Below are 13,876 nucleotides of genomic sequence, written 5' to 3' on the forward strand. Positions count from 1 at the left end.
GCTGGCCGAGGGCTTTGTACTACAGTGGCCGTAAACACAGGCTGATGACGACGACCGTGATGTTTCCTATACCTGGGTATGTAGTAATTTTATATGAAGTATGTTATTTTCTATAAAAAATGCAAGCTTAATAGTTATTAAGGTCTCACGTTTAAAGAAACGGCTAGAAACTGCATCAACGACCTACGTTGTACGGATTCATTGCTAGAGGCAGCACAGTATAGAGGGTACGCTTAGAGGTCAGTATTAACACTCGCGTTTTTCGTGCACCACAGTTTCCACCAGCTGTAGGCTGCCTTTGGCTATGAGGGAACCACTTCCGAAATTTGAAATCACGCACGTTGCGATGAAAGTGCGTGTCGTGGCATTGTTTTAAGGCTGATTTCATTGAACTTCAAGAATCGCTCACCTGAATTTAAACTGAAAGTTGAAAATTAATCTCCACCGCCTTGTGCCTTCTGGCGTCTAATTACGATAACATTGGCATGAACGGCTCCTAGAGAATTCGAGAGAAAAATCGTACATTTCAATTTTATATATCCGCGCCCACTAAGTGGAAATGTTGCATAGAAAGAACAGTCCGCTTAAACTCGAACCTTCATACCACGTCAAAAGTACGGCTTTAACTTTAAGTTCCGTATTAACATACCATTGTGTCGCAAACCACAGCCAATCCTACAACATTATAAGGCGGGCGGCTTGTGGTACCATCGCGCATGAAACTCGCATATTGCATGCTAAGCGAAAACTGATACAGTTAAGGAACAACCATTCGGGAAAGCAAAACCCACCTGAGTTGAAGGTCGATGTGTCTATAAAAAAAGAAGAATGCATACTATAGTCGTAACTCAAATACTTCTAACAAGCCTATTAATTTGCTGATGAATGTACCTCCTTACGAAGAGAGTTTTTTTTTTAAATATCTATTACCCATCTCTATATTTGTAGTTCCAGCATGATTAAATACATTTTAACAAGCTACAGCAGTTTTTATGTGGTCAGTTCTGTACACATTGCCTTTTTTGAGATTACGTACGCTTCTACAGCTGTGTTTTCTGCTGTATATGCTGCTCCATCAGGCCGACTATTCCATCTTGCCAATAATGTAACCGGAATGTCACCAAACCAGTCAGGAAGGAATAAAATATATAGGATTTCGTTCTATATAAGGAGTCATTAGTGAAGAACGCAAATATCTTGTCAATAATTTGCACTTGCTATAGATGTCAGTGTTAGCTACATAATTAATTTTTAAGTGAGGTCATAATGAAGCCTTGCTACGCAGTTAAGTGAGGTTCAAGGTGTACCCGGCAAAAATTTGTCAACTGTGATTGATATCTGCCCGTCAGCTGGCAACATAAGAAAGACCTGACATGGAATGTTTTTATTGCTTTATTTCTTCTAATTATTGTTCAAATACCTAACAAATGTAATATGAAAGGGTTTATCTGAAACTAGGTGAGACACAGCCTGTCGAAAATTTTGTTGACCATCAGGCTAGATGAAAATGTATGGTACAAAATTGTGTTTGGTGCTTGCTTTGGCACGGTAGGTAAATGTGTTTTCTTGAGATGTACCGCAATGGAGAAAAGGAATAATAGCTTTCTTAAACAAAGGAAAAAAATCTCACTAGCGATAATATGACCACCACGTCTGCTAAGATGATACTGATAAGGTCTTCAAGTTTTGTCAATAAGACATCTGCTGCTGCTCACTGTCGATATTTTTGGGACTACCACTGTTGAGAAGGTACATAACTTAATTTAAATTTAAAGGCACCGGCTAATATTTGCTTTTGTATAGCATCGGCAGATATTTTTTCTAAGGTCAAAAATATTGGTGAGCTGCCAGTTAAAGGGTTAATGAGGCGAAAGCCATAACTGGCTCATGGGTCGAAAGATTCGACTACCGTCCGGCCTTATGGCACCAATACTCAAGCGCAAGCGCAAGTAAGTCATCAATTTCTTTATCGATAACGAAGCTGGGTTATATATGCTTGCGTTGAACGGACACCCTCTTAAATCATCAGTGTGACCACAAAAGGTCTGCTTGCGCTTTTTCCGGTTTTCTTCATATTTTCCGAGCAATGCACTCATGTATTATGACGTTTCGAGGAGTGTTAGTACGCTTGCGAAGCTGGAAACGAATTTGTTGTTGAACCTGCGTGTTTGTCCGATTTGCCTTCCCGTGTCCCTCTTATTCTTCCTTCGCTACAAGAAAACAGAAGACGCAATATTTACAAGCCGCTGTAGCTATATATCTTGGCGGATTGAAGTGTTGAAATTAAAAGCAAATCATTCATTGAACCTGTACGTGTGTCTTAATGCTTTTCATAATCTTGCCACGACCGTTCTAACCCGCCATTAACCAGGTAGAAACAGTGGCCATGTCTGGGCGACCGAGCAAGAGCAAATAGTAAAGACAAAAATAAGTAGAGAAAACAAATAATAGGAAGTTGAAAAGCACTCCAAGAGGCTGTTAAATCATTTAACGAATCTAGTGTGGGCGCGGAGAGTTTTGTCTTCGTACTCTTTAGTGGGTCCTAAAGTGACTGTTGACCTTTATGAATGAGTATCAGTTTATACAGACAGTGAAAGTAAACGTGAATGAGCCTGAATGTGTAACGTATCTAGTTCACTCATAGAAACGCGAAATTGTGAAGAATGATAAGGTGACAGAAGTTCACCTTTACGATACAGAATTTTATTAGAATACATCCTGCAGCGCAACAGAAAATACAAATAAACAATACGAGAAATGCGAAGGTTGTGGGGTCGTTCCCCCCCTCCGGCAAGTTGTTTTTTCATCCACGTTCATTTCCATTGTGTGATCGTTTTTTTTATGTTTAATTTAGCAACCACAAGTAATTCCTCCTATGTTGTCCTTTATTGTGTCCGTGTTTGCCTCTTCTTGCGGTCTGACTAATAAAAATCAGGCCCCTCGGTTCCTCGGTTAACCCCGTTGCTTCTCGTTTATGTGTGTATATATATATATATATATATATATATATATATATATATATATATATATATATTGACACCATTGGCAAGCAGCAGCAAAAAGGGCAGGACACCTTAATTGCAGGCCAACTGAAAAACGATAGCGCAGGAACCTCTTCTTCTCTTCCGCAATGCGCGCAATATTCGTCTTCCCCTACGTGCATCTTCCTGTACCTCCATTCGTCCCGATGCTCACCTAGCGGCAGGAAGATATGTCGAATGAGGTGTGGCCACTTCATTCCGAACAATAGGGCTTCATGTGCACAATGTGCACAACTGATGTGTATAATCAGAAGCCAACAAACGCCTGGGATCGTCTTACCAATTGAGCTACAGCGCCACCGTTTTCCCATCTATTTTATAATATATTTATGTTTTCCTACTAGAGTAAATTCAGGGAGCGCTAGCCAGTGCCACCACTCATATAAGTCTTGGCGGCGGATGAGGAGCATCCTTTCTGCCGCCGGCGTCACGAGAACGTGATGTTTTTGGGCGAACGCAACTCGTCAATACACGCACTTATGGTACCTGAAGGCATGAATGTAGCGGGATTCAGAGACCCTCGTTATGTAATGAATGAGAAAAAAGGGAATCAAGGGGACGCGATTGTACTAATCATATCATAAGAAGCCAACAAACAAAACTTTAACAACCACATAGGGGAAATGACTTGTACTTGAAAAACCAACTTGCCACAGGTGCGGAACGATCCCACGTCTTCATAGTATGCGTGCGATGCTCTTATTAATATATATATATATATATATATATATATATATATATATATATATATATATATATATATATATATATAGTCTAAACGTTACACTTCTTGAAATCACCTTGGCTGCTTGAAGTGAGGCGCGTCCTATATATAAGCGCCTTGTTTAGGCACTGAATATGCCTAATCTTGAAAATACGGTGTCGTTGCAATCTTTATGAGCTCTGCTCTGGGTCATACAACCGTACTGTTCAAATTCGTTCAAGGAACTAAGATCATAGATACGCGCCAGCACCATTAATCTCAGCCTTCTGTGGCTTGTTTGAAAAGCAGATTTCTGAGACGATTCAAGACTGAACATACTTGAATGCAGCTATTTCTAATTAGGATGGCATACATAAACGATTTGTGTGAAGACAGTTACTACAATTTAAGGACAATGTGTCTCGCAGCAAGTGATAGTGGAAATAATATTTTTTTTATGAAGTTCAAAAAATTGATGCAGCTGGAAGCACGCCCGAACCCTGGGAAACGCTTAGGAAATAGCAGTTCGTTCGCCGCGGGGAGTACATTGAGGGTCGCTCCTTGTTAGTATGATGACGTAAGCCTTATCTGCAAAAACTTTCAGAAAGCACGACCTATTCAGTGCGCCGTGAAATTGAAGGACACGTTCTGCTTCAAGAGCAGCGCACACACACTAAACGAAATGGAAATTGTTTGCCCGAGAATCAGACACCCATAAAGATTTCATCGACTAATTATTTATGGACACGCCGCCTGTCTTCACACCTCCGAACGCTGTGAAATCAACACAGATACTTTGGTTTCTTATTTTAACCCTGAAGCGTCCAGCTTAAACTAACAACAGTACTTGTTCACCACCTTAGGTGCTAAAGTTTTATTCACAATTCATACTACCAGCCGGTATATATGATGTCAATCTTACGAGATATTTCTATGTGTAGCTTCGACATGCAGAATGAAAGCTGCGCTTCTGTGCTAAAGGTCTCTATGCGCTCCTGATTAAGTCAGTCTTCATTCTTCGCGGAAGAGACACCCAAGCTTTAAACTTGCGTGCAGTCTTCAACAGGATGATGAAGCTGGAAAGTTAGTTCTTATACAAGTGCTCCCAAGGGCTCCCATAGAAGGGGGATTCTTGGGGAAGTAATCCAGAACTGCAATGCATGCTCACTGACCTGGAGAGGCAAAGCCGAAGGGTGGGTCTAAAACATTAATCTGTAGAAAACTAAAGTAATGTTTCACACTCTCGGAAGAGAACAGCAGTTCACGATAGGTGGTGACTCGTGAGGCACTGGACGTTGTAAGGGAATACATCTACTTAGGACAGGTAGTGACTGCGGATCGGATCATGAGACTGAAATAATCAGAACAATAAGAAAGGGCTGGAGTTCATTTGGCAGGCATTCTCAGATCATGAACAGCAGGTTGCCATTATCCCTCAAGAGAAACATTTATAACAGCTCTGTCATACCAGTAGTCACGTACGGGGCAGAAACCTGGAGGCTTACGAAAAGGGTTCTGCTTAAGTTGAGGACAACGCAACGAGCTATGGAAAGAAGAATGATAGGTGTAAGGTTAAGGGATAAGAAAAGAGCTGATTGGGTGAGGGAAAAAACGCGAGTTAATGATATCTTAGTTGAAATCAAGAAAAAGAAATGGGCATGGGCAGGACACGTAATGAGGAGGGAAGATAACCGATGGTCATTAAGAGTTACGGAATGGATTCCAAGGGAAGGGAAGCGTAGCAGAGGGCGGCAGAAAGTTAGGTGGGCGTATGAGATTAAGAAGTTTGCAGGGACAATATGGCCACAATTAGTACATGACCAGGGTAGTTGGACAAGTATGGGAGAGGCCCTTGCACTGCAGTGGGCGTAACCAGGCTGACGATGATGATGATGAATCCAGGAGGGTCCCAAAAAAGTGCGACAGATGTAGAAGGAAGCAATGCCATGTAATAAGATTCCTTTGAATGCATTTATCAAAAATAAAGGACTACTAGAGCTTCGCCAATTAAGTTAATAAGTATTATTTACCTGCCCACGCGCACTTGCAAGAAAAAGCAAAGCAATGTATTTACTGAACAGTTATGCAAGTAATATGACAACGTTCACAGCGATTTTACGGTGCAGGTCTCTATTAGAAAGTTTAAAGGAATAGTCATAAATTCAGTTTCAGTGTCTGTGCATTTCAATATTGAAACCTAGACCAAATATTAAACTGGCATCTAGTTTTTCATTCAGTTTTCTTTGTTAGACAGCACGACACCCCGACACCACATCTCTTTGCCGAACCCCTCTATTGCACAACAAGAGCTTGGAGTAAAAGTAGCTGCCATGACATAGCTGTCTTCTCACGACATCGTTCTGATTGTCAATGTGTGTAACTCGCGCTCGGATAGATAATAACTTCAACAGCAAGGGTGGCATGGACCGCTTTACCACGCTGCATAACCAAGCTTCATTAGATGCCGCTGCTATGGGACATAACGGTTGCGCTGCGAGGCACATTTAGAAGCACTGCTGTGTAGTCGCGTAAATAAACAAATAATTTGACAACTATTATATCGCTTTACGTGGTCGTTTCGACATGGGGAAACAGGGAAACGAACTTTTCCGACGATCGCTTTTGTCTTCCTCTTGCACACATATGCCATAATCAATGTAACTAAGGTGGTTATTGATGAAATTAGTTTCTTGCGATTACATAATGTAAAACTTCATTTCATCTGAAATTATTTTATTAGGTGAAATAATTGCTTTTCTGGCTGTTTACCTATATTGCAATGATGTCCAAATGGGGAGATAAATATTCAGTAGCGAAGTGATCCAATTAACTTTCTAGGCTTGTTTTAGATGTTCGAGTTAAGGCGATATTATTTCGCGGCTTTTGAGCCTCTGAAGAGAAAATGATTTAACATTATTTTGCCTATTGTTCAAGAACTAATCCAATGAAAGTATCGATATACTTCTTAAACAGAAGGAGGATCTTGATTTGAAGGACAACGGTGACATTATTACATCACTATTTATTACATAATCATGAATAAGGGGTTCACAAAATTACACTGCCAATTTATTTAAAAAATTTCAAGGCCAGCTAACGACATGAGGTTTGCACAGGTGATTTATAAGGTCTGGCATTCGTGGACCAGTTGTGTCAACTAAGAAGTAACGATAAAACTATCCTACTTACCTAGACGACACTCGTATTTCAGGGCAACGTCACTTTACTTTGCAAGAAAAAAAGCGTTTGACTTAAGAGATAATCATCACAAAATTTTACACTCAGTACGCTGATTTTGCGTTCGGAGGCGTGAGTCACAACGCAACGTACCACGCAAGTGACCGGTCTTTTTTTTTGTTTTTTGCAAGTCGAGAGGACGAGAACGCATATGTTATCTGCTCTACCTGGCTTATATACAGACGTGATACGCAGAATCAGCCACGTTATAAAGAGTTCAGGAGGGTAATTATTTGCTTTTAAACTCTCGTCTCTGAATACAAAATAAACCTTTTCAGCGCCAAGTTTGCTGATAAATAATCGCGACACGAAGGCTTTAGGCGTGTAAAATCAAATGGAGTTGTCCTAGAATACGAACGATAATATCGAATGTTGGAAACTTGACAAATTTTCTGTGTACGTATTTGCTGCCTCTACTTCTTCGAAAAAACGACTCTCTCACAACGCACGTAAACTACCATACAAGCAGGATTTTCTTTCCTAGCACAACCCGTTTATTCTACTCAAAGCTGAAATTTCAGGACACCTAATTTTAGAAAATTTATCTACCCTTTAATGTCTGTGTGAAAACTCGTAATGCCGTAAAATTATTCAAGGTTCACTTAAGAATTATAGGACAACAAAAACAACATCTTATCAAAACTAGCACGGTTCACAACAATTCTGTGAAATCACTCACCTATTCGGTGCTAATCTAATCACACAATTCTCCTTCTTGTTGCTTAATGTGGATACTTACCTTCCGTGAATGCAACGCTGGACTCATCTAAATTGTTGAAGAAAGAAAGAAAATATCACATCACACAGATGCCCTCATCACGCATATTTTCTATAGCCAAAGGGCTAGCAGTTGACATTTTTCTTTCTTCTACAGTGCTGACTCATTCGAGTGAGAAAACGTGAATTTTTTTAGAAGATAAAATAAAACGATATATTAAGGAATGATGTAGATAGGCGAAATAGCAGCTTGAAAACCTAGAGATGCAGATAAGTCGTACCAACTTCGTATTAACGGTAGTCTTGTGTAGTTAAATTAATATTTTTATCACCAAATACTAAACAATTGCTTTTACCTTTTTCTTGAATCCCCAAGGTGTAAATTATAGAGTTGTAGAGCGCCTCATGCAACCTCCGACTCATGCATATTTTTTTTCTCATAACATTTGCATCCTTGTACTTGTCGAGAAAAAAGAAAAGCCAGTGAAATAGGAAAAAAAAAGAATGGTCCATGGGGTGTTGCGCAAACTGTTATTCTGTGCTCAAGCGTGCAATGGGTGAACAGACCTGTGGAATTAATCGCTACCGTCAAACAAGCATTCCTGGCAACCGTGCGCGGCGACGTCAGGCTGCTTGAGCTCTAAGAACCGATCTGACACCGGCTCGATTGCACCGATGCACGACGATTGCAGCGATGAAAAGCGCCATGAACATGGTAAAACCATATTTAGAGAATCCACAAACTTCGATATCGAAACATGTTTTTAGGCTCCATATAGTCATGATCGGAGCGCATTTTTTGGTTGCAGATAGCAGAAAAATTAAACCGGCCAAAACAATGACAAGTACGTTAACCCCGTTAAAAGGAGAAAACCGCAGGTTTCCTCAACAGCCCAATTGTTCTTCGCACAATACTGCTTCTCAGGTAACATGTGCACTTTGTGCCAATAAGTAGACAAGAAGCAGTAAATGTGATTTACAATACTTTCGACACCAAGCAACGCGCAAAAGACTTACGAATACGAAACGTGAAATATAACGACGAAAAAAATCGCTCTCTTTAAGCGGCACATTCACCTTCGCTCGCTTTACCTGCTTCCTCATGTGCAAATTCGTGTTCTGCCTCCTCTCTCTCTCTCACTGGCAAGCCACACACGTACACACACGCCCGTGCAGGCATACGCAAATATGTATGCCTGTGTGGATATGTGTGGTGCTATTATATATATACATATGTATATGTGTGTGCATACATGTGTCTATATAGAAAGCGGGGAACGAAACCCAAGGAAGCGAATCCTACATGATCGTTAGCGACAGCACTTTGCTCATGCAATGTTCTTCACTGGTAATGGATTCAGCTGAACGAAGAGATATCCCGGTTAATGTGGAAAATGTAAGCGTTTTACGTAAAGACATTGTCTGAAAAGCTAAGGAAACAACTAGCGTTGGGAATTAGATATCCAAGTCACTTCCTTCTTAAGCACCACTAAGGCGCTTCGCTCGAATTCAGCACCAGATTTGTTGCGCGTGGCATTAACCTACAACTCGGCGTTTTCAGGCTCTCCCGAACTTCCCTCACGTTTAGGGTGAGGGGAGTTCGGCAACTAATAAACGCGGAAACTAATGAGCTTGTATTGGAGACAAATTCCTGTTGAGTTATAACATGGCTCATGGCCAAATATAAAATTTTTCGTCCAGAACCTACATTTCGGAGCTAAAGTGGGCGCTTCAGAGATGACTGCGTTTCTTCTTGTAGCATGCAGAATCTGATACCGCCTTCTGGTATAGGACAAAAAAATGTAACGAAAAGACTCCATTTACTATATTTCCTGCTTGGTTGGTTAGTACTTGCTATAAATAAAAAAGGAAATCCTTAAAACAGCAGGCTGTCATACTGTCGTAAATCAATTACGCTTCTAATCAAGACTTCGGCGGAAATCCTTCCGCGCCGACAAAAATATTATAATATACCAGGCAAATGACGAATGGATAGATAAAGCAACGTTTATTTAAACTTTATTTAGACACTGGCCCTAGCTTAAAACTGCGTCCTACTGCACATCTACACGTGACCAACACATTTCTGTTTAGAGTGTGAAGCAGTCTTCCGTGGACGCAAGCAGAGCTTGCAAATACCGTTAACTATAACCATTGTCATACAAGCAGTTTTCTGTAAACAATGCTGAGTATGCTTCATCTATATGCAAGGCCGCCCGAACGAGCCGTAATTGGCATCACCGTGTTTCTCATCATAGATGGAGTGTCAGCTTCACCTCCAGTTGTAGCGTTACGCAAACACGTAATACTAGCTAAAGCCTAAAATAAAAGTACTGGCCTAGAAGGGGCACTTTCCCGGCTACTCTCAGCTGTAGAATTGTTGCTTTGCCCTGCGGTTACGTTCACTCCGTAAAAGCAAGGCAACCGAGCACCGCAAAAATGAGAAACAATTCTTTCACCCATGTTTAAGGCTCCGACGACTGCGAAGCGTCACGAGGCGTCTGCGGAATCTTCGCTGCGAGAGGCGACCCAGCGGGCAGCAGCTGTGACGGTCTTCTTCTTCTACTTCTTCAATTCGGCGGTGCTCGCGCATGCCACATCTAGAGCCGAACCCACCTGTAATCCACTTTGGCCAGCACAATTTTATCCGTACGGGGGCAGCAGTGTGTTCGTCGCTGTTTCATCACTTTAACATCATGATACATTTTTCTGTAAAGGAGCTCCATGTTCCAAAATGTTAGTGCGGAACGAATAATCGATCAATAATGAATCATACAAATAATTGAAATAATCTAAATTTTTGACAATCACTTGCAGTAAAAAAAGATGACTCGGCATGATAAAACCTTGATCTAAAGTAGTAAATGTGCAAATATTAAGCGTAATAGGACGCATCAACACTTAACGTTTGACAATTGTTTCTTTTATAAATTTTTACCTGCCCTAAAAAACGTAGCAGCTTCAGGGCTCCCTATCTTTGCATGCTATCGTTAGTTGTATTTTGTTCGTTAACTGTTATTGTTACCCGTTTGCTCTATAACGTGCAACCGAAAGTCTTTGGGAATATTGTGTTTATTCATAAAAGCGGTCTGATATTATGAGTGCTGAAAGAAATCTACCCCTAATCTCCTTCATATAGCTTGAGTAGCAATTGATCAATGAGTTTATACTACAGAGAGTTTCCCAATAGGGTTTATACTCTCCTTACCTCAGACCAATCTATCCTTACAAACAATTTACGGGACGCGTCCTCGACAAAATTCTCTGACCATCTCTGATCGTATTCTGACGCTGTGGCTCGTTTCTATAGGGTTTAGGCCATTGTGTGTTCGCATTGGACGCTTGTGAATGCTCAATGGTACATCTGCTTGCTGTGAAACGTCGGCCATGGTAGCTGGGTGACACGTGCATCGATGAAATCTTCAACGCGTCTGGCGACCTAATACGCCCTATTGTCTTGCTGGCTCACAAAAACTACACTGTAAACACAAATGAGCCCATATGGGCGTTTTAACAGTTGATATGCCATTTTTCCCGTCTAGCCTAAAATGAGTACTCCCACGAGAAGAAGTAAAATAAGCTAGAACCATTATTATACCACCGGCCCCATTTGAAGGGCCATTGCGGTTGTAAAATGGGGGTTTTCAAGGAATAACGGTGGCGTACGGGAACGTGGGAGTGTTGAAATACACCCATATCTGGGACGAGCCAAATAGAGAAAAGAATAACTCAGCCGTGACCAACAAGGCAGGCAGCCGCAGCGACAATTTCAGTATTATTTCTGCAGTCGGATTCGAAATATCCCGCGCAATGTGTGTCGGCGCTGTTTTTCTGTTCGGAGTGGCCGCGCCTTGGTGCTGCAGAGCGACGCCGAAAGTCGGAACTACGCGCGGAGGAACACAAGCCTTCGGAGCGCTCGCGCGCGCGCGTTGAAAGTTCAGCCATTTTTGTCAGCGGCTGCACATTCTTCTACCGTGGTGGATGTTTCACACTGCTTTGAACCCTCAAGACTCCACGGTAAGTGACTTTGAACGATTATTACACGTTCTATGAGTGTGCATATGTTCTAAGTGAGGAGACGCGCTGATAGGACTTATTGAAGGTCTCAGTACAACATGGCGCGACAGTTGGCCGTCTAGAACCATTTTGCGCGGTCACTGTGTTTCTTCGAGCTTTGTCGTAATCGAGGTGACTTGAGTGTTTAGGGTCAAGCGACTGTACTTAAACATTAGAATTTTACATGATGAGGGACTGTGCCGCGTCTTTAATAGGGTGGATGTGGGCATTCGACATGTTCCCCGAAGCGCAAGCCACTACCATAATAGTTATGTGCAGTGCGAGGTGAGCTAAGCTTCGCCGCCTAACCACGGCCTGAAAATGTGGCGGCTCGTTAAGGGTTTACTGCGGTGCGCGTGTGTGAGTGTTTGTACAGCGATCATTTGAGCGACAACCGGCGGCGCTTCTTTGTGCGCGGTATCTGCTAGCTGGCGCGCACGCGGCGCCAGTCCCCTAGCTCGTGCGATTGTGTGCAGTAGGTCGCTCACTAAGCGCGCATTGTGCAGATTTGCCAGTACGCTCCGTGCTATCGTTTGTGTCTCTTCGCGCCCACGCCGCTGATTGTGCAGGGAGTGTGCGACTGCGGCGTGTAGCATGTAGAGCCTGCGCCCGTCGACTTTGATCTACGGGCGTGAAATGTCGGCGGCGCGTTTCTGGTATTAAAAGCGTGTGGTGAGCTTCCAACGGCACTACGGGTCAACGCCGCATGAACTGCCGGTCAGAGTATAAGAAACGCTTTATAGTTTATAGTTAGCGTACTGCTTGGCGGTAACAGTGTCCTTCTTTGATTCAGATTACTGGATACGCCGTCACTTGAACCTCGGCGGCCGGAGCAGGTGAGTACCAGTGGCGCCGGCACCTCGGCGGCCAGAAAACGATGCCTGTGCCGTGACGGGATATATAAATTTACGCGATAGAATTGCCGGCGAGGGCTCATACGGGCGCGTCGCTCCATGGCTGTGTTCTTTGCTGGAGGCCGCCACTACGCCTGCCGTGCACATACTACGCTACATCTATACAGTCGTTGCTTGTGCAATGCAATGTTGTTATTCAACAGCTGGCGCTGTGCACTGGATACCTGGACTTGTTTAATGTTTAATTACTTTGCTGCTTTGCCGTTGCGTATTGGGTACAGATATGGAGTTTTGAAATCTAGGTGCCAAATTCACACAAAAAAGTGGCGCTTTTCAACTCAGCATCATATCACACATCATAGCATCATCCTATATTGCACGAATATTAATAACAAAATTTCTACTGCTGGTGAAAAAAGAAAGGCAGACCGATCAACCTGTATCTGTGAGAAAAATGTGCTTGGTCTGCCATCGTCTATTATAAAAAGGTAATACCTTGGTATTCAATGTCAGTAACACTCATAAGTTATGCATCCTTTTGTGTGAAATAATTTGTCTTAGAAGCCATCCATTGTAAGAGATCAGTAAACATCTCATAGCTTAAGTAGTGCATAAGTGTATGAGTTAGGCAAAGGTTTTAGTTTGTAAAGAACAAAGCCATTAAGGTATAAAATTTTGGCAAGCTTAGTTTAACAATAAGCTGACATATATACAAAACCTAATGTAGCAGCAGATGCTCTCCAAGATAAACTGGCGACCAGCTTTTTCGTGTTCCATGTGATCATTGTAGTGTCAACTTTTTCGCTTTTATTTCAGGACTGTGGTTGCGGCCGTTTCGTTGCCAGCTGTGAGGATGAAGCATCTTCATAACCGGAGATCAGTCGCCTCCCATCAGTTTCCCTTTTCAGCAATAGAGGTCTTGGTATGCTCTTACCTAGAGTTTACTTTTATTACCCTATATGTTTTAAGTGCAATGGCTAGTTTAGCGGCATCACTTAGAGTGATTGGTGTGACACCTGTTCCATGGGACGTATGCAGGTGATCCCACGTAACTTTAGCAGACTTTAAAAAATATGCATGTGCCACCTAGCTGCACAGAACCTAGGTAATGTTGTTTCCTGTCTCTTGGAAATACTTAGATTTTCTGCATTTTGCCTAATTACCTAATTATTCTTAATCAAATAATCAACTCAGATATTATTATTAGATAAAAAGTCTCAATTATAAAATTGTAGTGCAACATGAACATTTTCCAGTACAGCTTTTTT

At 42.0% G+C, this 13,876-nt stretch overlaps 1 protein-coding gene across 3 annotated transcripts in view; it reads right to left on the reverse strand.

Annotated features, from left to right (window-relative positions):
• Positions 1 to 10,255, reverse strand: part of LOC135914282 (uncharacterized) — a 77,230-nt gene extending 66,975 nt beyond the window's left edge. For all 3 annotated transcript variants that reach the window (XM_065447065.1, XM_065447064.1, XM_065447066.1), the window contains exons 1-3: positions 10,158 to 10,255; positions 7,721 to 7,747; positions 792 to 812 (exon numbers count right to left, since the gene is read on the reverse strand). In XM_065447065.1, coding sequence (XP_065303137.1) covers positions 792 to 812; positions 7,721 to 7,747; positions 10,158 to 10,161 — 52 coding nt within the window. In that variant the 5' untranslated portion in view covers positions 10,162 to 10,255. The remainder of the gene's footprint in view (positions 1 to 791; positions 813 to 7,720; positions 7,748 to 10,157) is intronic.
• Between the last annotated feature and the right edge of the window lie 3,621 nt (positions 10,256 to 13,876).

Source organism: Dermacentor albipictus, chromosome 8 (genome assembly GCF_038994185.2).
Source record: "Dermacentor albipictus isolate Rhodes 1998 colony chromosome 8, USDA_Dalb.pri_finalv2, whole genome shotgun sequence".
NCBI classification, from domain to species: domain Eukaryota; kingdom Metazoa; phylum Arthropoda; class Arachnida; order Ixodida; family Ixodidae; genus Dermacentor; species Dermacentor albipictus.